Below are 19,143 nucleotides of genomic sequence, written 5' to 3'. Positions count from 1 at the left end.
GGGCTAGGTAGTCCAAAATTGTCTGTCTGAATTTCCAGAGAGGCTGAGAACCCCGTGACTGCTCAGTTCATGACCCTGGAGGCCTCAGCAGTCCTAATCTGGCCATCTACCTTCAGTTACTCCTTCCTGGAAATGAATGACCTTATAGACCTGCCCCTGATGCATGTATCTTAATTGATTCCAGATCTAATCATGTTGATAATCAAGATTAACCATCATATGTATGATTAGGCATTTAGCATATACAGGTCCCCAGAGCAACCAGGAGCTAGCTCTTTGAAGGAGAGAGACCTGCAGAAGGTTTACCGAGATTCCTAAGGACCTCCATTGCAGTTCACTCATAGGGGCTGCCAAGATCTTCAAACAGGGTCCCTCTGCCACTGACACTCCACACATATCCATGTTCGTTGATGCTCTACTCAGAATAGCCAGGAAAGGGGCTAGCCTGGATGTCCGTCAACTGATAAATGGAGAATGAGACTGTGGTACATATACAAAATAGGATTTTATTCATCTATAAAAAATGAAATTATGAAATATTTGGAAAAGCTGGAAAACACATTGAATGATGTAATGCAAGCTCAGATAGACAAATGATGCTTGTTTTCCCTCATACATAGAGCCTAACTTCAAAGTTTTAGTATTGTGGTGATTTGAATGAAAATGGTTCTCATAGGCTCATATTTGAATACTTGGCTCCCACTGGATGGGAAGGGTTGGGAGGTGTAGCCTTGTTGGAGTGCAGGAAATGTGTAAGTTCTACTTAAAGTCAACCTGATAACACTCCTGAAAAATGTTTAACAGTAGTCTAAATCAAAGGAAAAGCCACCTGGCTAGGATGCTTCAGCACTTTCTGTGTCAGCTCTCCAAAGGACACAACTGAACACTCCTGTTCAGTTAATGTTCTCTCAAGGCAGCTGTTCTTCTGGTTGTAGACAAGATGATAAGCCCAATCTTATTGGAAAATAAGCCCAATCTCTTAAACACTGAAGAGGGATAAGGGAGGGAGTTAAACTTTAGCACACATCAAATAGAAAATAGAAAACCAGGGCCAGTGAGATGGCTGAACAGGAAGGGCACTTGCCATCATGCTGAGGAGCACAGAAAGAAGGATGGGAAAGAGAGTGAAATTTTTCCTTTTTTGGCCCACAGTTAGTTTATTGCTAGGAGTACCAGGAAGTAGTAAATTAATGAATGTTGGGTGATAGATTAGCATCTTTACTGGTTGGATTACCCAGCTCCATAGGGTGGGGAGGGCAAGAATCTGACAAACAAATCACTCAGTCTTAGAAACCAAATTACTTTAGTTCCAGGAACGGCTACTGTTCATCCAAAATGGAGTTGCCGTGCAAAATGTCCTGGCTCTGCCTACCGTAGCTCAGGCACAGCCACGTGTTCCGCTAAGCTGTCACCAGCAGACAACCTCCTGCATTCACCCTGCTTCTTGCTCTTTGCTTCACTGTCTCAAAATGTCCACATATGTGAAAAGGTATGCTTTTCACTGCTTCCTTCACTTGGCAATACTGCTCCATGTCTGGGCTCCATTTCCTTGTATTGCAGTTTGAAAAGTGTTCCCAGGCTGGCCTTCGTTTGCTCGTTTGTTTGTTCATTCCTTCTTTCTTTTCTCTCCCTCCCTCCTCCTCTCTTTCCCTCCTTCCTTGCCACCCTCCCTTCCTCCTTTCTTTAATTTGAAGGTGTCTTGTAGCCCAGGCTAACCTTGAATTTGCTAAGAAGCTGAGAATGACCTTGCACTTCTATATCCTCGTCTTCTATATTCTGAGTCCTAGAATCACAGGTATGAGCCACCAACCCTGGTTTCTGAGGTGATGGAGATAAAACCTAGGACTTTATGCATGCTAGACAAGCATGATACTGACTGAGCTATATGCCCAGTCCTTCTGGGTGTCTCTTAAGACTGAATATGGAACTCACAGCTGTTACTTAGTCTCTCTTTCTCTCTTTTTTTCTTTTAAGGCATAATTATTATTGTTGTTGTGGGGTACCTACCAGAGAAAACTGCTTGGATTCAAGCCAATAGAAAGTCTTTATTAGCTGGCCAGTGACTATACTGGATCCCAGTGAGAGTTTTCAGGTTGAGCTTTTAAACACAAAAACCGTATTCTTGGTTGACATACATCAGTTAACCAGAACAGTTAGCCAGAGGGTTACTACAGAAGCCAAAAAGCAAAGTTAATCATTTAGTGATGTCCCTAGAACTATGGGCTTTCATGGATTGGGTCATTTTCATTTTGGCAGATGATACTGTCTATCTGCTGAGTTTTATGATATGAATGATACTTCCATCATGGAGTCAGTTGTGCTAAGATCTGGAGCCTTGTTACAATTATTATTTCATGTGTATATGATGCATTGTGTGTATGACCAGAGTGTGTTTGGAGGTCAGAAGATAATTCTGTAGAATTTTATCAGGCTTTCCACCCCCTCCTTCCTTCTCTTCTCCCTCTTTCCTCCCTTTATCCCTCTCTCCTCCCTCTTATCCTTCTCCTCCTTTTTTCCCTTCTTCCCTCCCTCCCTCCTTTCTTTCTCCATCTAAAACATATATTGGGATTACAAATTAAACTTTTTCATGATTTCAAAGTATAAATCACAACATTAAAAGGCCTTCAGACATATATCAAAGTGTTAGTGGCACCAAATGTACTGATGTTTCAAAAACATAAACCCAATCTTTGTTGTTTTGTTTTACTTTCACTTGTACAGAACTCATCAATACATTTTTTTTCAAGATTAAAATGCATCCATGGCAAAGTGAGTACAGGATGAAAGGAAGGTTGACACATGGCACAGAGTGACACCTCACTGAAGGGTCCTGGAACTGTACAGGACAAGATTCATGAGCCACGAGATCTGGAGACCATAGGGTTCAAATAGCCCACATGGCAGGACCTCCTAATCACCATGCATTAGCAATTGTATTATTTTATATTAGAGACAGGGTCTCACAGTATAGCCCTCTCTGGCCTAGAGCTTACTCTGTAGACCAGGCTGGCCTCAAACTCACAGAGCTCTGCCTGCCCTTGCCTTACTACTGGGATTACAGGTGTGCACCACCACGCTGGCTCTATGTTGGTTATTTCAACACCATTTTCTCAGTAACTAGTGAATTAAAAAAAATCAGCAAGAACCTATTAGATCTAATTAGTCACTGTGACTTAGCTGAAAATTATAAGATGTTGTGTCTGAACTCACTTAGCCCAAGTTGGCCTCCAACTGGAAGAAGTCCTCATTGAGCCTTCCAAGTACTGGGGCTGCAATAGCGCAAGTCTGGCAGGATATACATTCTTTTTAAAGATGTATTTGATTTTTAGCTATGTGTGTATGTGTATGCACATATGAGCAGGTGGCTGGGGAATGCAGAGAGATCACTGAATCCCTTCAACCTGGAGTTACAGGCAGTTGTGAGCTGCCCTGCTGGGGTGCTGGGAGTCAATCTCTGGTCCTTTAAAGAGCAGTTAGGTGTTCTTAACTGCTGAGTCATCTCTCCAGCCTAGGATATGAATTCTTTTAAGTACATGTAAAAGGTTTCCCGGGTTAGTTTACATGCTGGTCCATAAAAGTAAATATTTTAAAACGTCAAAACCATACATTAGAAATGTTCTTTTTATTTCTTTGGAGGTGGAGGAGATTTTGGGAAGCCCTGTTTATGTACTTGACAGTAATAAGCGTTTTGTGACTGCATACTCATCTCCAGCCCAAGAGAAAGGTGTGTAGTAAATACGCACAGCTTTTCACGTGTCAATCAAAGATCAATAAAGTTGTTTCAAAACTGCTTTTTAGGGGCTGGGGAGAGAGCCCTGTTGGTAAAGTCTTGCTGTCTAACTTCTGTGCTGGTTGGGACTGGTGTATGAATGTGTACTCTTCATTAGGACTGGATTTTACTTCTTTGCAATAATAGTCCCTACTCAGTATTTTATGGACTTACTTCCCCTGGGAACCATCAGACACAACCGAGCATGCAAAGTCAAATATGCTGAAAAAACACCATAGGTTTGCAAGACTTCTTTTTGATTAGATGTAAATTTTTATGTAAAAATAATGAAGTCTTTAATGAAGAAGCTAGGTGGGACGGTAGTGACGGTAGTGAACTGTGGGCCAGGCGCCTGAGCTTGCTCAGCACAAACAGGATATGCTTCGTGCGTGTGTATTCTCAGAAGAGCATGAGTCACTCTGTTAAGCAAGTCTGCTACACAAACCTCATTGTTCCTCTAACACATGTGCTGCTCTTCTCTATGTTGTAACTAAATACCCGAAAGGAAGCAGCTTGCAGGGGTGAGGGCTTGTTCTGGCTTGCAGTTTGAGGGACCCAGCCCTTCTCGGTGGGGGAGGCACGGTGGCAGGACCGTGAGACAGCTGGTCACATGCTTCCACAGGAGTGGAGAGTGAACAGGAGGTGGGGGCTGGGCTACCAAGCTTCTAGGTCCACCCCATGACACGCTTTCTCCAGCAAGGCTCTACTTCCTAAAGGTTCGACAACTTTCCTAAATGGTGCCACCTTCTTGGGACCAAGTGTCCAAACAGGAGCCTTTGGAGGACAATTCATATTCAAACCACAACAGATGACAGTGCTCTGTTTATTTTGTTAAAGTTATTATTTGTGTGTGTGTGTGTGTGTATGTTCCTCTGGAGACAAGGCCTTGCCACATAGCCTTGCCTGGCTTGGAACTTTGCCATTTCTGTGACCAGTCTGGCTTACTTCAGTTCTCTTGCTTCAGCCTCTCCAGTGCAGGGATGGCAGGTGTGAGGCACCACACCCAGCTTCGACTAGGTTTGTAGCATTTGTCTGTGATGTGTCAAATGCTTTACAGGTGAGCTCTTCCTCATGTGTGCTGCAATTGCCCCTGTGGTCTAACCTTGGCATCTGTCCCCAGGTGTCAGCTAAGATGAATTAAATTTTTGTATAACCAGTTGTATCGGGATATGTCAGTCTTTGTGTGTGTGTGTGTGTGTGTGTGTGTGTGTGTGTGTGTGTGCGTGCATATATGTGAGGAGGGGTCATGCAAATGGAGGCCAGAGGGCAACACAGGTGTCGTTCCTCAGGAGCCATCTACTTTGTTTTTGAGACAGCCTCTCTCACTGGGACCGGGTTCACTGATCAGGCCAGGTTGGCTAGCTAGCCAGCACCGGGGATCTGCCTGCTTCTCTTCCTCCAGCAAGCTCAGTGCTACCACGCCAGGCTTTTTACACGGGTTCTAAGAATTAAACTCAGGTCCTCACGCTTGCTTGAAAGCACTTTGCTGACTGAGATATCCCAGCCCATGACTCTCTTCCTTGGTTTAGCACCTATTTTGTTGCTGAAAAATCTACTTTTTTGGAGCTCATAAAATTATTATGACATTTCCCCCCTATTTGGTTTGTGTAGGCATGGCCTTCAAAATAACCTAATCCATTAGTTTCATTAATGTCTTTTTAATCTTTGGGACAAATGATAAAAGCTGTTTTGAAGGTTTTGTTTGCTAAGCTGAGTATCTAGATCAAGCTGGCATCATTATTTGCTTGGCTGAGTGAGTGGGTGGCTCGGGGATTTGGTTCACGTTTTTGTTTATTTGTTTGGGGAGGTTGAACATGTTTGTGCTGATTTTAGACCACACTTTGCTTTGAATGTCTTATCATTTGTTGTTGCTAATAACTGTACATTTCAGGCAATAAGCCTCTGTATTTTTATTTTTCTTAGTTACTTGCTTAGACCTACACTACATAATTTGCTGTGTTGATGTGCAATTCTTCTCACCTATACTTTATTTTTTTGTTACTTTAATTTTTTTTTAATTGAAGTGGGGAATCTAATTTTGTAACCTAAGCTGACCTGAACTCACTATGTAGCTGGGACTGACTCTCATTTTGAAAATGTATTTTGTGTGTGTGTGAGTGTGTGTGCACATGTTCATTCGAATAGTGGGGTTCGGGTAATGTGTGCCACGGTGTACAGGTGGAGGTCAGAGAACAGCTTTCTCTCTTCCCACCTTTCTGTGGAGGCTAGGGATTGCGCTTTCTCTCCCTCCATCTTTCTGGTGTTTCAAGATGGATTTTTCTCAGTAGTCCTGGAACTCACTATGTAGACCATGCTGGCCTTGAACTCAGAGATTTTCCTGCTTCTGCCTTCCAAGTGCTGGGATTGAAGGAGTGCAGTATCACACCAACTTTTATTTTTTTATTTTTTGTTTTTTTTGAAATAGGGTTTCTATGTATAGCCTTCGCTGTCCTGGAACTCACTCTGTAGACCAGGCTAACCTCAAACTCAGAGATCTCTCTGCCTCTGCCTCTGCCTCCCAAGTGCTGGCTTTTTTTTTTTTTTCGATTCTTATTTTTAGTTTTTAGCGTAGCTTCTTTGCAGTTGTCCAGGAGACATTCTAACTTGGTGGCTGGCCAATGATTTGGGAAAAGGTTGAATTTGCAAGGCTTTCAACCTCTGCTTATGGGTCTGTGGGTTAGTGAATATGTTCAAAGTTCGGCCTGTCCTCACACCAGCACTGTCTTTCGCTGTGTGTCACAGTGTCTTCATTCTTCATGGACACGACTTCCAGCTCAGGGCTGCAGCTGCTCCAACCCTGCTAGAACGTTCTCGTTTTAGAGCCTCCGTTAAATCTGTTTCATCCCTTGCCCTGACAGAGACACAACCTCGGTTTAGCAGACGCGTGGGCTTCCTCCATTTATGTCCTATCCAGCTGGCTGCTTTTACTGACGGATCTGCCAGCATATGGTTTTGCCCTGGCACCAATCAGCACGATTGCTGGGTCCACCACAAGTGGTTCTAATCTCCTTGTCAATTTATTGTTCTTGTGTTACAAATTCATCTCTGTGTCATCTGTAAAAACAAACACGGGACCTTTAGCTAATTTGTGTATGATACAATGTTTTGGACTTGCTGAAACCTTGCTGGCTGCAGGCTACACCATGGGCAGGCCTGTAGCTAGCATCTTCCCAGGCTCTCAGATGTGCTGTGACCTTTACCCTGGGCTTTATTGATGGTAAATCCTCAGAGTCACAGAGGGTAGAGTTTGTTGTTTTTTTTTTAAAAACCGGTAAATTACATCCTGTGAAACTGCTGTGATTTATCTGCCTGTGTAAAAGATAAACACAGCCAAACAGCAGGCAGTGAAGCATATTTTAATCAGTAATTGTTGGCAGTAGAGAGCTGAGCTCAGACTGAGACCTGTCTCAGAAACAAGTGTCACCGTACCCCACACCTCACACATGCCACCCTGCACACACACACACACACACACACACACACACACACACACACGCTACATACATCCTCCCCTTACGCATACACACATATTTCCCCTCCCCCAAGCACAGGAAAAGTATGCTGTCTCTCACTCGCCCTTTGCTCTAGCCTTCCTCTGGCTTGGTGACCAGTCCTATTGAAGTGCTCATGCCTCTAACAACCCATAGCCTAAATGGGAGGTATTACTTCATTAAAAATTATATTTACATAAATATGACTGAATTAAACATTTATTTTATGTGTATAATTGCTTTGCCTGCACATATGCGTATGCAACCATGCGCATGCCTGGTGTCCGCAGAGGTCGGCATCTCCTGGAACCATGATCACTACACGACCCACACTGAGGGTCCGCGGAACCTAACTTGGCTCCTCTTCCTAACCACTGAGTTATCCCACCAACCCCGTTAAAGCTTCAAGTTAATTTACAGTTAACCTGTACAGATCCTTTGTGGGTCAGGGAGGGCTCCATCCCGAATGGCTGGGGTAACTCGGGGTGGCAAGGGAACAAAGAAAGGACAGACATACAGACACACATCCTGAAAAGCTGGGGTTGGCCGGGTTATGCTGCTTCGAGGGAGTACATCTACTGCGAGACAACGCAGGGCTTCAGGAGTTACTGCGCGCAGCCGTAACCAGCCAGTCTTGGCAGGAGTCTCTGCAGGCCAGCAGTCTCGGGCTGCAAACCCCTGGGAGAGGGAAGCCGGAATTGCTGGTTTTGGGGACACTGCCTACACTTAAACTCAGACTAGGGAAAGGCTTTGCATCCGTCTGAGTCTGACCCAAAGGAGAAAGCCACAGCTCTGAGACCCTGAGTCCTTGACGTGGCTGTGCCCATGGTAACAAATGAACTCAGGGCTTTCTCCACTCCTCACACGTCCGTTCACTCAGGGATTCCTCAGATTCCCCAGCTCCCCATAAGATAACTTATGCCTGCATTTAGGTCAGAAGTCGCTTTCACAACCTGTTCTTATTAGGGATGAAGCAACTGTGCATAATGTAATTAATTAATTAAATTTATAAGATATTGTGTAGCCCTTTGTAGGACGAGGCTGGCCTTGAGCCCACAGAAATCTGCCCGCTTCTGCCTCCTGTGTGCTGGGATTAAAGGTTTGTAGAATAATTTCACCTACTTTCAAAGAAACAATAAAGACTGATTACAATTTGCTTCTTTAAAATTCTTTATTACATTTTCATTTAATTTGTGTATGTATGTGCTGGCTTCATGCCATAACACGTGTGGATGTCAGAGTCAGCTTGTAGGATTCAGTCTCTCCTATTGTGTGGGCCCTGGAGATGGAATCAGGTTGTCAGGCTTGGTGGCAGACACCTTACCCTGCTCAGCCTTCTCACTGGCTCAGTTCTCCTTCCCTCCCTCCCTCCTTCCTTCCCTCCCTCCCTCCCTCCCTCCCTCCTTCTTTCCTGGAGCATGTAAACATTCTGTAAAACAGAATGACTAAGGACCAGGACCAGGCAGGTGGTCAATGCTCTTAGTTGTCTGCTCAGGCCTGCCACGCTCTGCTCCAGACACCAGGTGTCAGCAGGGCGCCTTGACATTCTCTCCTCTACTGTTGCTCGGGACAGTCTTTTAAAAATTTTATTAAATGTATTTTTTGTTTGTTTTTTGAGAATTCCATACAGAACTGTATTGACATCATTTTGCCCCCAACTCCTTCTGTGTCTCTCCTTATTCTCTCTTTAATTAAATTATGATCTTTTCTTTAATTATTGTTGTTATACATATACATGTATGCATGTACACAGGTGTAAATGTACATGTGTATACACACATACATATATATACATGAGTGTACACACACATATACGACTAAGTTCATTTAGTGTTGCTTATGTAGAGGTGTGAATACTTGGGATTGGATAGCCTATCAGAGCACTGGAGAAAACTGATTTATTTACCTGCTTTCTTAGACCTCTCTTAACCACCAAGACAGGTCTTACTCTGTAGTACAAACTGGATTTGAACTCAGGATCCTTCTGCCTTTCAGCATCCCAAAGTGGTAGGATCATAGGCTGAGTAACTGGCAGGGGGCTGATACTTTCTGTTCTTAAGTATAAGAAGTCTTTCTTTCCTTAAAAAAAAATTTTTTTTAGGACTTTATATTCAGCTCTGACAAGTGATGAAAATGAAAGGAAAAGTATTGGCTCAGGCCCCCCTAGACCAAGTTTTCAGCACAAAGGAGGTTTATTTGTCTCAGGGGGACAAAGGGCTGCCTCTGGATAGAGAGGAGGCAGATGTGGCCCACAGGCAAATGGTGGTTTATAAAGGTAGGTGATATGATGAGGCATTTAATTTTAACTGGGCATGTTAACTAGGTTAGCCAAAGGGAGCTTTTGATTACGAGACTTTAATACTTTGATAGCTGGTAGTCAGCCTCAGGAGGAGGAAGTGGCTAAATAAGTGAATAGATCCTGGTGGCCAGCTTTAGGAATGTAATCTCATGGTTTTTAGCAAGGCAGAGGGAATGGGAGAAAAGGGCAAGGCCTGCTCTAGCAGGTTAGCGTCCCTTCAGAAAGAGGAAAGGTTTCAGCAAAGATCTGGAACTCATGATACTGCGTGGGGCAAACTCTTCAAAGAAAATAGTCTTGTATAATCCCAACACTTGGAAGTCAGAGATTGGGTGGATCTCTGTGAGATCTCTGTATAACTGGAGTCATACAGTGTGGTCCTTTAAAATAGGAAGGAAGGAAGGAAGGAAGGAAGGAAGGAAGGAAGGAAGGAAGGAAGAAAAATGATGCTCTAGTTTTATGATATTATGAATAAAAAGAGAGGTATTATTGTCCTTTATTTCTTTGTGTGTCCCCTCAGATATAAAATCATAATTATAGTGTATCAGTTTTAGATGTCAATGCTATAATCTCTGAGAAGTAACTAGCCTATGAAAGCTAAACTCAGCATGCAGTTAAGGATAATCCTGAATTCCTGGGCCTCCTTCCTCTACCTTCCAACTGCTAGAATAACAAGGACACACCACCCCATCCTTTTTTTTTAATTTTAATTTTTTATTTGAGGCTCTTCCTCACTGTAGTCCAAACTTGAATTGTTCTTTCTTTCTCTTCCTTCCTTTCTTCCTTCCTTTCTCTTTCTTTTCCTTCCTTCCTTTCTTTCTTTTTTTTCTTTCTCCCTCTCTCTCTTCCTTCCTTCCTTCCTCACCCCCCCCCCCCCTTTTTCCCCCCCTCCCCCCCCCCCCCCCCCGATTTAACCCTATGAGTAGTATGTCATAGGCCTGGCAAAACTTATGTCATACCAGAAGAAGAGGGCCCCACAGGAATTCCATAGGGACCCGCCTCACCTCTCTTTTTAAAGATTTTGTTTGTTTTGTGTTTGAGACAGTTTCACATTGTAGCTCACGCTGGCTTTGAACCTTCAGTAAGCCTCCTGCATTAGTCTCACTAGTGTTGGGATTGTAGGAGTGAGCCACCATGCCTGGCACACATACATTTTAACCAATGCACACAAGGGTGGTGATTTCTCTGCACCCTTGCCTTCCCAACATTTGTGCAATGCCCCCCCCCCTTCTGCCTTTCTTGATTTCTTCCCAATTTTACTAGGTTAGTACTTAACCATGTCCAAACTGGCTTCATACTTGAGATCCCCTTTGCCTCGGTCTGCTGGGTACTGGAGTTAAAGGCAGGACAACCGTTCTAGGCTTATCACCTACTTTTCCGACAGTAGTCATTCTAAAGGGTGTGACGTCTTATTGTGGTTTGATTTCATTTCTCCTAATTAAGGGATGTTGCTCGTCATTTCATATGCTTCTTGGGCATCTCTCTCTCTATATATATTTTGAGACAAGGTGTCCTAGTGAAGGCTGCCTTGAACTGGCGATGTAGATGAAGATGACCTTGCCAAGTTTTGGGACTGCAGATGTGCTTTAGCGCGACCAATTTATGTAGGACTGGGAATCGAACCCAAAGGCTTCGTGCACTCTAGGCAAACACCTCACCTTCATCCCTGGGCTAGTAAGCTCTTTTAAAAGGTACTTAGCTTCATGATGCCCATTGAAGAGGCTAGAGGCCCAAGTGGTTCTCTCTGCATGCGTCAACTCTGGGCTTGTCTCCAGCGCTGGCTTGAGTCAGTCCAAAGAGGGGCCCCAGGAGGGAGTGACACACCAGGCCCTTGCCACTGGGTACTCACTCCAGCTTCTGGAGTCCGCCATCGGCCCCACCTCTCTAACACAGGCCCCGCCCCTGGGCGCGCGGACACATCCTTTACGTACGTGGCCCCGCCCCTTCCAGCCGCACGCACCCGCGTTTCTTGTCTGGCGCCACGGTGAATTTATAGTTAGGTCATGGTCGCGTGACTGCCGAAGGCTGTGGAAAGGTACCGTCTAGAGGGGGGGGATGCAGATTCCTTACTGAGCTCCGCCCCTGTTCTTCCGGTCACGTGCTTCACGGAGCCGCTGCTGGGCGCGCTATCGCTAGGCAACGCTCGCTGGCTGGGTCCCAGCAGCGGAAGGTCTGGGCTCCGCGGGGCGACATGGACCAGTACTGCATCCTCGGGCGCATCGGGGAGGGCGCCCACGGCATCGTCTTCAAAGCCAAGCACGTAGAGGTGAGCCAGCCGCTCGCGCTGCCCCTGCGCTTCCTCGGCCGTGTGCGGCGCGCTGAGACCAGCCGGCGCGCGGGCTTCGGGCGGCTCGCTGGCATGCTTGGCCGGGTCCCGCCTGTGGCGCTCCGGCTTCCAGCGGCGGGACTGCGGGGGCGCGCCCCCTAGCGGACGGCTCCGACCTTCCCGACTTGGGGCGGGTCTCTGTGGGTGTCTCGCTCTTGCGGTGTTCGCTCCCTGCCCCTGCCTTGCCGGAGGTCTTCTGGCGGTGTCTGCCCTCTTTTCTGCACAGACTGGCGAAATTGTTGCCCTCAAGAAGGTGGCCCTGCGGCGGCTGGAGGATGGCATTCCTAACCAGGCCCTCAGGGAAATCAAGGCTCTGCAGGAGATCGAGGACAGTCAGTATGTGAGTGGGGCCACCAACCACTTAGGTGGTTGGGCTCAGGCGGACAAAGCAGCAGCTTGTCGCCTCTTTCACTCATTTCCATTCCTCCTACCCACTCAGTAAGAGGTGACCAGGCCGCACATATGGTGCTCTTCCCTCTAGTCGTATACCTTCCAGAACCCAAACATATTCCCTTTATCACTTGTTGGCCATTTATTCCCTGTTCTGTCAGACCCTCAGAGTCCTTGTGTCCCAGTGCACTCTGTCCCGCCTGGGCTTTAAGACCATGGTAGCCTACCGTGTGTGATGTGTCTTCATTGTCCCAACACTGGAGAAGATGTGACGTCTAGTTCTGTCCCTGGGTTGCTGGGATTTGCCGGCCCTGGAGGAAATGGGTGACAGTTGGTGCTTGAGTCCTGGGTCTCTCATGCACACAAAGGTGTTGCATTTGCACGCTGCAGGTGATCCGCGTATGGGTGGGCCGGCTTGAGCAGCGGGGTGTTACTGCCCATTAAGTGGCCTTCTGACCTTCTTCCTGTTCACTAGTGGAGAGTAGAGTGGGGACCACCTCATCTCTGGATAGCAGAGCACCGTGACCCCTGAGCTCCCTGGCTGTTTCTGCCTGCCTGGTCTAATGTTGGGGCCTAGGCTAAGGGTGCTGCTGGCAGTGGGATGGGAGCAGAGGCAGTCTGGAGGTGAGTCTAGACTCTAGAGGCTCATGGGATATCCGCCCTCAGGTGGTGCAGCTGAAGGCTGTGTTCCCACATGGTGCAGGCTTCGTGCTGGCTTTCGAGTTTATGCTGTCTGACCTGGCAGAGGTGGTGCGCCACGCGCAGAGGCCGCTGGCTCCGGCACAGGTCAAGAGCTACCTACAGATGCTGCTCAAAGGTGTTGCATTTTGCCATGCCAACAACATTGTGCATCGGGTTAGTAAAGTGTGGACTCCTGTGGGCTGGGGTGCAGGAGGGTGCAGTCAGGCTCCTGAGGTCAGCAGCCAGGGTTGTGGCTAAAGGAGATGGGGGCCTGGGGGCTTATATCCCTGTCCCAAACCTTGTCTAGGTACAGGGGGACTGATGCTTCTTTTTGCATGTACAGGACCTGAAGCCTGCCAACCTGCTCATCAGTGCCTCAGGCGAGCTCAAGATAGCTGACTTTGGCCTGGCCCGGGTCTTCTCTCCTGATGGTGGTCGCCTCTACACACACCAGGTGGCCACCAGGTAGCCGAGCTGTATCCCCGCCAGTCCTTTCACCAGGGAGGAGACACTTCTGCACCTTCTGGCCAGGCATGGGCTGTGAGGCGAGGGTGAACTCGTGTGGCAATCCAGCTGTGATCTCAAACCCTTTCTCCCCCAGGTGGTACCGAGCTCCTGAGCTGCTATATGGTGCTCGGCAGTATGACCAGGGCGTCGACCTGTGGTGAGACACCTGGGCAGATGAGGCTGATGTGAGCCTCGGGGTTATCCTCTCTGGTTTTAGAGTAGTCTGAGCAGCTTGGGATCTGCTCTTCACCCTGTTTTTGAGTTGGTTGGGGGGGATGTTAAGGGAGTGGTGGTCTCAGGAGGCTCCTGGGAATGGGGGGTGAAGTGGTCTGAGGTACAAGGCATGTAATATGTATAGGCACCTGACCTGAGGATGAGACAGCTGTGAGCTAGAGTGAGGCCTGGGTCCTGAGGTGTCCCGGGCCCCCAGTGTCCCCTGACCAATAAAGACCAATGTCTTGGCCCTGCAGGAGGGCTGGGCCTTATCTGGGTATCATCTCACCAACGCTTAGAGAGGGTGAGAGGGGTAAAGGAGAGCATGCATAAGTGATGGTCCACCCTGGCCTGAAGCCTTCATCAGGACTGGTGAGGTGGGTTTCAGCCTTTGGGGGACTAAGGAATAGTTTGTGGTGTCCAGAGGTCTGAGCTTTGGGTTATTTTGCATTTCTGCCCCCCCCTCCACTCCATAAATGGAGCTGGGTTTGTCGCAGACATGAGGGCCTAAGAGCTGTAGGGGCTGCTGTGTCCTAGATGTCTGTGGAGGAGTAACACTGGGAGCCTCTGGCTTTATGCTGTGTGAGGCATTAGAGCTGCTGAGGGTAGGTTGACCACCTATGTGCCCTCTCCAGTCGCTTAGATGTGTGTCCACAGGGCTGTGGGCTGCATTATGGGAGAGCTGTTAAATGGGTCCCCCCTGTTCCCGGGAGAGAATGACATCGAGCAACTTTGCTGTGTGCTTCGCATCCTGGGCACCCCCAGTCCTCGAGTCTGGCCGGTAAGTAGCAGCCATTGCTGGGGAGGGTCCAGGTTTGTTCCATTCCCCAGCAGCAAGTGACTCTCCCTATGTAGGTGTCCCAGGGCCCCAGTGTCCCCTGACCAATAAAGACCAGTGTCTTGGCCCTGAAGAGGGCCTTATCTGGGTAGCATCTCAGCAGCCCTGAGAGGTGAGAGGGGTAAAGGAGAGCATGCGTGGGTGATGGCGCGCTCTGGGCTGAATGAAGACTGGAAAGCCTGCATCAGGAGTGGAGAGGGAGGGCTGCTCTCATTGCCTTTTCCTCTTCTGGGCTCAGGAGATCACAGAGCTGCCCGACTACAACAAGATCTCCTTCAAGGAGCAGGCACCAGTGCCCCTGGAGGAGGTGCTGCCTGATGCCTCTCCCCAGGCCTTGGACCTGCTGGGTCAGTTCCTCCTGTACCCTCCACATCAGCGTATCGCAGCCTCTCAGGTAGGATTAGAGGTTGCGGTCACTGTTCCTGATTCTCTGTATTTAGTAGCCAAGCTGGTGGCTCTCAGAACTTGTGTGGGGTGGAACCCCAGGAGATGGGGTTCCAGGAGGCTCAAGGCAGTAGGAGTCAGTGATCCTTGCCCTTCTCTGCCTAAGCCCTCTCCCTGTCACTGTTTCTTTCCTGCAGTCACAGGTGTTGAAGGTGTGAGTGTTGTCTCTTCCTCATCCTGATTGTTCTTATTATATCCCTATCCCTCCTAAGTTTGCTTCTCTCAAGACTTAGGCTTTTTTGGGGGCTTGTGCTACCGTATCCTAGCTCTTCAAAGCCTGCAGCATCTCTCTTGTCTTTTTCAGCCCTTTTCCCCAGCACTATTCTATGACTTGTCTTGGGAGACATGAACGAGTCCCTGTTCACTCCAGATGGGACTCTGATAACTAATGTGACCTGAGTCTAGCTATAGTTTCAGGTACTTCCCGAGACTTGTGAGTTTTCTTTACTTCCTGAGTGTTTAAGGAGCCTTCTGCCCAGAGGGAATGTTTCTGTTGGGAGGAAACAGCTTCATAACAAGTTGTCCTTGCTGCTAGGACATACTGTATGTGCATTTTTCCCTTTTCTGTGGTCTAAGTCCTTACCCCTTCCTCTGTTGGCAAGGCTTTTTAGCTCCGTGCCGTGTTCCCAGCTGCTAGAACAGTGCTCTAGTGCACAGGCAAGCTGCGCTGTGTCAGCTGAATGATTCTGGGGACAGAGAGTGACTGGATTCCTTTCACTTATTTGCTTCCCTCAGGCCCTTCTGCATCAGTATTTCTTCACAGCTCCTCTGCCTGCCCATCCATCTGAGCTGCCAATTCCTCAGCGTCCAGGGGGACCTGCACCCAAGGCTCACTCAGGGCCCCCCCATGTCCATGACTTCCATGTGGACCGGCCTCTTGAGGAGTCACTGCTGAACCCAGAGCTGATCCGGCCCTTCATCCCAGAAGGGTGAGATGCTGGCCCAGTTCTGCCTGCCTGCCCCAGGAGCACCTGGACAGCCACGGCCTCCTGCGGATGTGAACATCACGCCTCATCCGACTCCTTAGCCTGATTGAGGGCTAGGCTCCAGGAGGCAGAACCATGAAGATGTCCAGCCCAGAAGAGAAAGAGACTCACATCCTACAGACATAGCTTCCAGAAACCACTATCTGTGTCCTTCTCCAGGGCCTCACCACCTGCCTTAGAGATGATTCTTCAGGCGCTGTCTCCTGTCCAAGGACATTGCTATTACAGCAGCCCCTCAGGGAGGCACAGAGAGTAAGCCGCCTTCACCTGGGTACAGAGCTGCGAAGGCAGGCTTGCTTTGGTTTGGTTTTCAGAGCACACTGGGTCAGGCTTTGAGATTCACATAAAAGCTCTGGGTGCCTCTGCCTGTGTTTGTATCTTTTCTGTTTCTAGAGGGAAACTGACACAGTGGCCCTCAACTCAGGGGTCAGTCACACAGAGGGCACTTCCAAGTAAGAGCTGCTCTGGTGCTGAGGGCTTCCTGTGCTGCTCACGTGACTTGGGTGCTCATTGGGGAGTGAGGGGCCAGAAGTTCCAGCTCCCAAAGCACACTTTCCACATGTTGGGTGGGGTGATCAGTTTTCCTGCCGGAGAGAGCGAGCCTGAGGCTGCTGCGCCTGTGGCACAGGCGTTCCTGGGATTCGTTCAGTAACTGAACTCCAGTGGAACTCGGCCAGCTTGCTGATTTTTATTTCGTGGGGATATAGCAGGGGGAGTAAAACTGGTGTTCTCAACCTCCTCATGCTGCAGCCCTTTAATGCAGTTCCTCGTGGTGAGCACAACCATAAACTAATTTTTGTTGCTTCTTCATAACTGTAACTTTGCTAATGTTAGAAGTCACAATGTAAACGCCTGATACGCAGAATATCTGATATATGACCGACAAAGAGGCCATGACCCCAGGTTAAGAACTGCTGGTGTAAAAGATACCGAAATGTCAAGGGGCAAGAGAAGGGAGCAGATAGAAGAGGATGAAAGAACTTAATAGTGGATATTAAGACTTACTACAAGGTTATATTAACAACTAAGACAGATGTTATAAATAAAAAAAGTTAGACTATATAATGTTTATTATTAGCCCTAAGATTATCATGACGGTATTATTTAACCCAATATCACAAATAATAAAACACAGGCACCTGTTAGATTTTATAATTGCCTTATTACCTTGGGTCAGGCGGGTGGTTCACCTACCCTGTCTTAAATAACTGCACCATTCATCTCAGCCCCATCCAATGCCATCTGCCTTAATTATCCTCACCTGAACTAGCTTCCATCTATAATCTTATAAACACTTGCTTTTATTCTTCCTCTGGGCCTTTCCACACCATTTTTGGAGCCTTTCCCCTCAGCCGTGTGGTTTCTTCTCCATGCTAACCCATCCTGGCATCCTCACTAATTTAAATGCAGAGTAAATGTTCCCGTGTGAACAAAGGTGGTTACTGGTATTAAAAGGCAGGTGAAACAGGTATTTTCAAGAGTGAAATTAGAAATACCAAACTTTTACTAGCAAAAAGATAAAAAAAATGTAGTATAGTTTGATATCAGAGTAGACAAAGACAATTGCAAGGGATAAACCTTAAACTCTAGTGAGTTGGTGAAAATTTCTAAATATCAATGCACACAAGACAGATTTTTTTTCCTCCCCTTGACACCGAGGGGAGCCTCAAACTCACTATGTAGCCCGGGATACATAGTATAGCCGAGTGTAGCCGAGGCTAGCCTCAAACTCACTATGTAACCAGGGCTAACCTTCCAGCTCACTATGTAGCCCGGGATGACCTTGGGCCCGCCCTGCTGCTACCTGTTGTGTGCTGAGATTGCAGATGTGAACTGCCCGTCTGGATTCTGCAGCTCTGAGGATTGTGCACATTGGACAGGCGCTCTGCAAGGGCTGAGTTCCCAGCTCCCTTTCGGAGACCCGCTCTCATCTTCTAGTCTGTGTTGTCTTGGAACTCACATTTCTCAGCCTCTGTGTAGCTACAGGTGGATGTCACTACAGCTGATTTCAAATTTCAGGATAGATGTGAGTAGTCAGAGAGCTAAAAATAGATGAATCCACTTTCAAGGTACTTGCTTAACACTGGGCCTGGTATGACTGCCAGTGGTGGCATACACTATTAATTCCAGCATTTGAGATGCAGAGGCAGGCAGAGCTCTGTGAGTTCAAAGCCAGCCTGGTCTACATAGTGAGACCCTGTTAAAGAATATGAATGAATGATAGAATTGATGGCAGATAAGACATAAGGAGAAGAAAATGGTGTGTGTGTATTTGTGTGCTTTAACGTGTGCAAAGGTCGGAGGACAATTTTCAAGAGCTAGGTTTCTCCTATCGTGGGTTCTAGGGATTGAATTTGGGTCATCAGGCTGGGTGACAAGTGCCTCTGTTTGCCAGTGGAGCCGTTTTGTTGGCCCTGTGTACGGGTGTATGCAGATATTTCATTCTCACGAGCGATCTGAGAAACTAGAGTGGTGTCCGCAGGGTCTGGGAAACAAGTCCCTGTGCATACTGATGGATGGCCGCATCTTACTACAGTCCCATTAATAAAACGAGACAATGACATTGTTTACAGCACTGTCATTTGTGTTGGGTCACAGTATTCCACAGGCTTCTTTTTTTGCTGGGGGGTGGGGAGGGGAGCTGATTTACACCCTGGTTGTGAATAGCAGAAATTGAGGAATTTCCAGAAATTACCCTCAAGGTCCTTTCCCAATACTGGGAAGTCTGTAACTAGAAACAAAATGTGCCCATCTGCAGTTCACCAGGAGACTTCATCCAGGCAAAAGATTTGCCTGTGACCTGGCTCCTGGTCTCCGTTACTAACTTAGGCACTCCAGTGAAATTCCAAAGCTACCTGCCATCTCCCACTCCGTCCTGGCTATGCCACTCCTTTCATTTGGGAGTTCTTCCCTTTTAGAAACCTGGAGCCCCACCTCCATCCATTCAGCAGGTGTCCCTGGTCCATCCGGGGCTCTTGGGAGAATCCCAGCCCATCCTCACAGAAGGTGGCCAGAGGGCTGTGCTTGGGATTGAGGAAGCTCCTCGGAGGAGTCTTTCCCTGAATGGAGCCTGAGAGAGGCAACATCTTGCTGGTGGGTTTGAAGGGTATGGAGGGAATGGTTAAGAGGCTTCCCTTCTGTGAGCAGAGCAAGCCTGATGGCTTCAGGGGTGAGTGAAAGTCGCACAGAGGAGAATAAACCT

The 19,143-nt window shown here is 47.6% G+C and overlaps 1 protein-coding gene across 5 annotated transcripts; it reads left to right on the top strand.

Annotated features, from left to right (window-relative positions):
• The first annotated feature begins 11,523 nt into the window (after nucleotides 1-11,523).
• Nucleotides 11,524-16,304, top strand: Cdk20 (cyclin dependent kinase 20). Of its 5 annotated transcripts, none has more exons than XM_055598009.1 (8): nucleotides 11,524-11,822; nucleotides 12,109-12,222; nucleotides 12,939-13,127; nucleotides 13,297-13,418; nucleotides 13,555-13,617; nucleotides 14,331-14,454; nucleotides 14,750-14,905; nucleotides 15,691-16,304. In XM_055598009.1, the coding sequence occupies exons 1-8, from the start codon at nucleotides 11,748-11,750 to the stop codon at nucleotides 15,886-15,888; spliced, it is 1,041 nt and encodes a 346-aa protein (XP_055453984.1). In that variant the 5' UTR covers nucleotides 11,524-11,747; the 3' UTR covers nucleotides 15,889-16,304. The 5 variants fall into 5 exon arrangements, with proteins under 5 accessions (XP_055453984.1, XP_055453988.1, XP_055453986.1 ...); XM_055598011.1 differs by having other exon boundaries at nucleotides 11,743-11,822; nucleotides 12,109-12,218; nucleotides 12,976-13,127; XM_055598012.1 differs by lacking the exon at nucleotides 11,524-11,822 and adding an exon at nucleotides 12,748-12,896 and having other exon boundaries at nucleotides 12,173-12,218; nucleotides 12,976-13,127.
• Nucleotides 16,305-19,143: the final 2,839 nt, after the last annotated feature.

The sequence above is a fragment of the Psammomys obesus genome, unplaced genomic scaffold, assembly GCF_907164565.1.
Source record: "Psammomys obesus unplaced genomic scaffold, mPsaObe1.curated_primary_1811, whole genome shotgun sequence".
Classification (NCBI taxonomy): domain Eukaryota; kingdom Metazoa; phylum Chordata; class Mammalia; order Rodentia; family Muridae; genus Psammomys; species Psammomys obesus.
Note: the sequence above shows the minus strand (reverse complement) of the source record. Positions and strands in the feature narration are given on the sequence as shown.

Coding starts and splice junctions, on each gene's coding strand:
- Cdk20 (XM_055598009.1), top strand. CDS start 11,748: ATGGACCAGTACTGCATCCTCGGGCGCATCGGGGAGGGCGCCCACGGC. Junction 11,823..12,108: donor TCAAAGCCAAGCACGTAGAG/GTGAGCCAGCCG, acceptor TTTTCTGCACAG/ACTGGCGAAATTGTTGCCCT. Junction 13,128..13,296: donor CCAACAACATTGTGCATCGG/GTTAGTAAAGTG, acceptor TTGCATGTACAG/GACCTGAAGCCTGCCAACCT.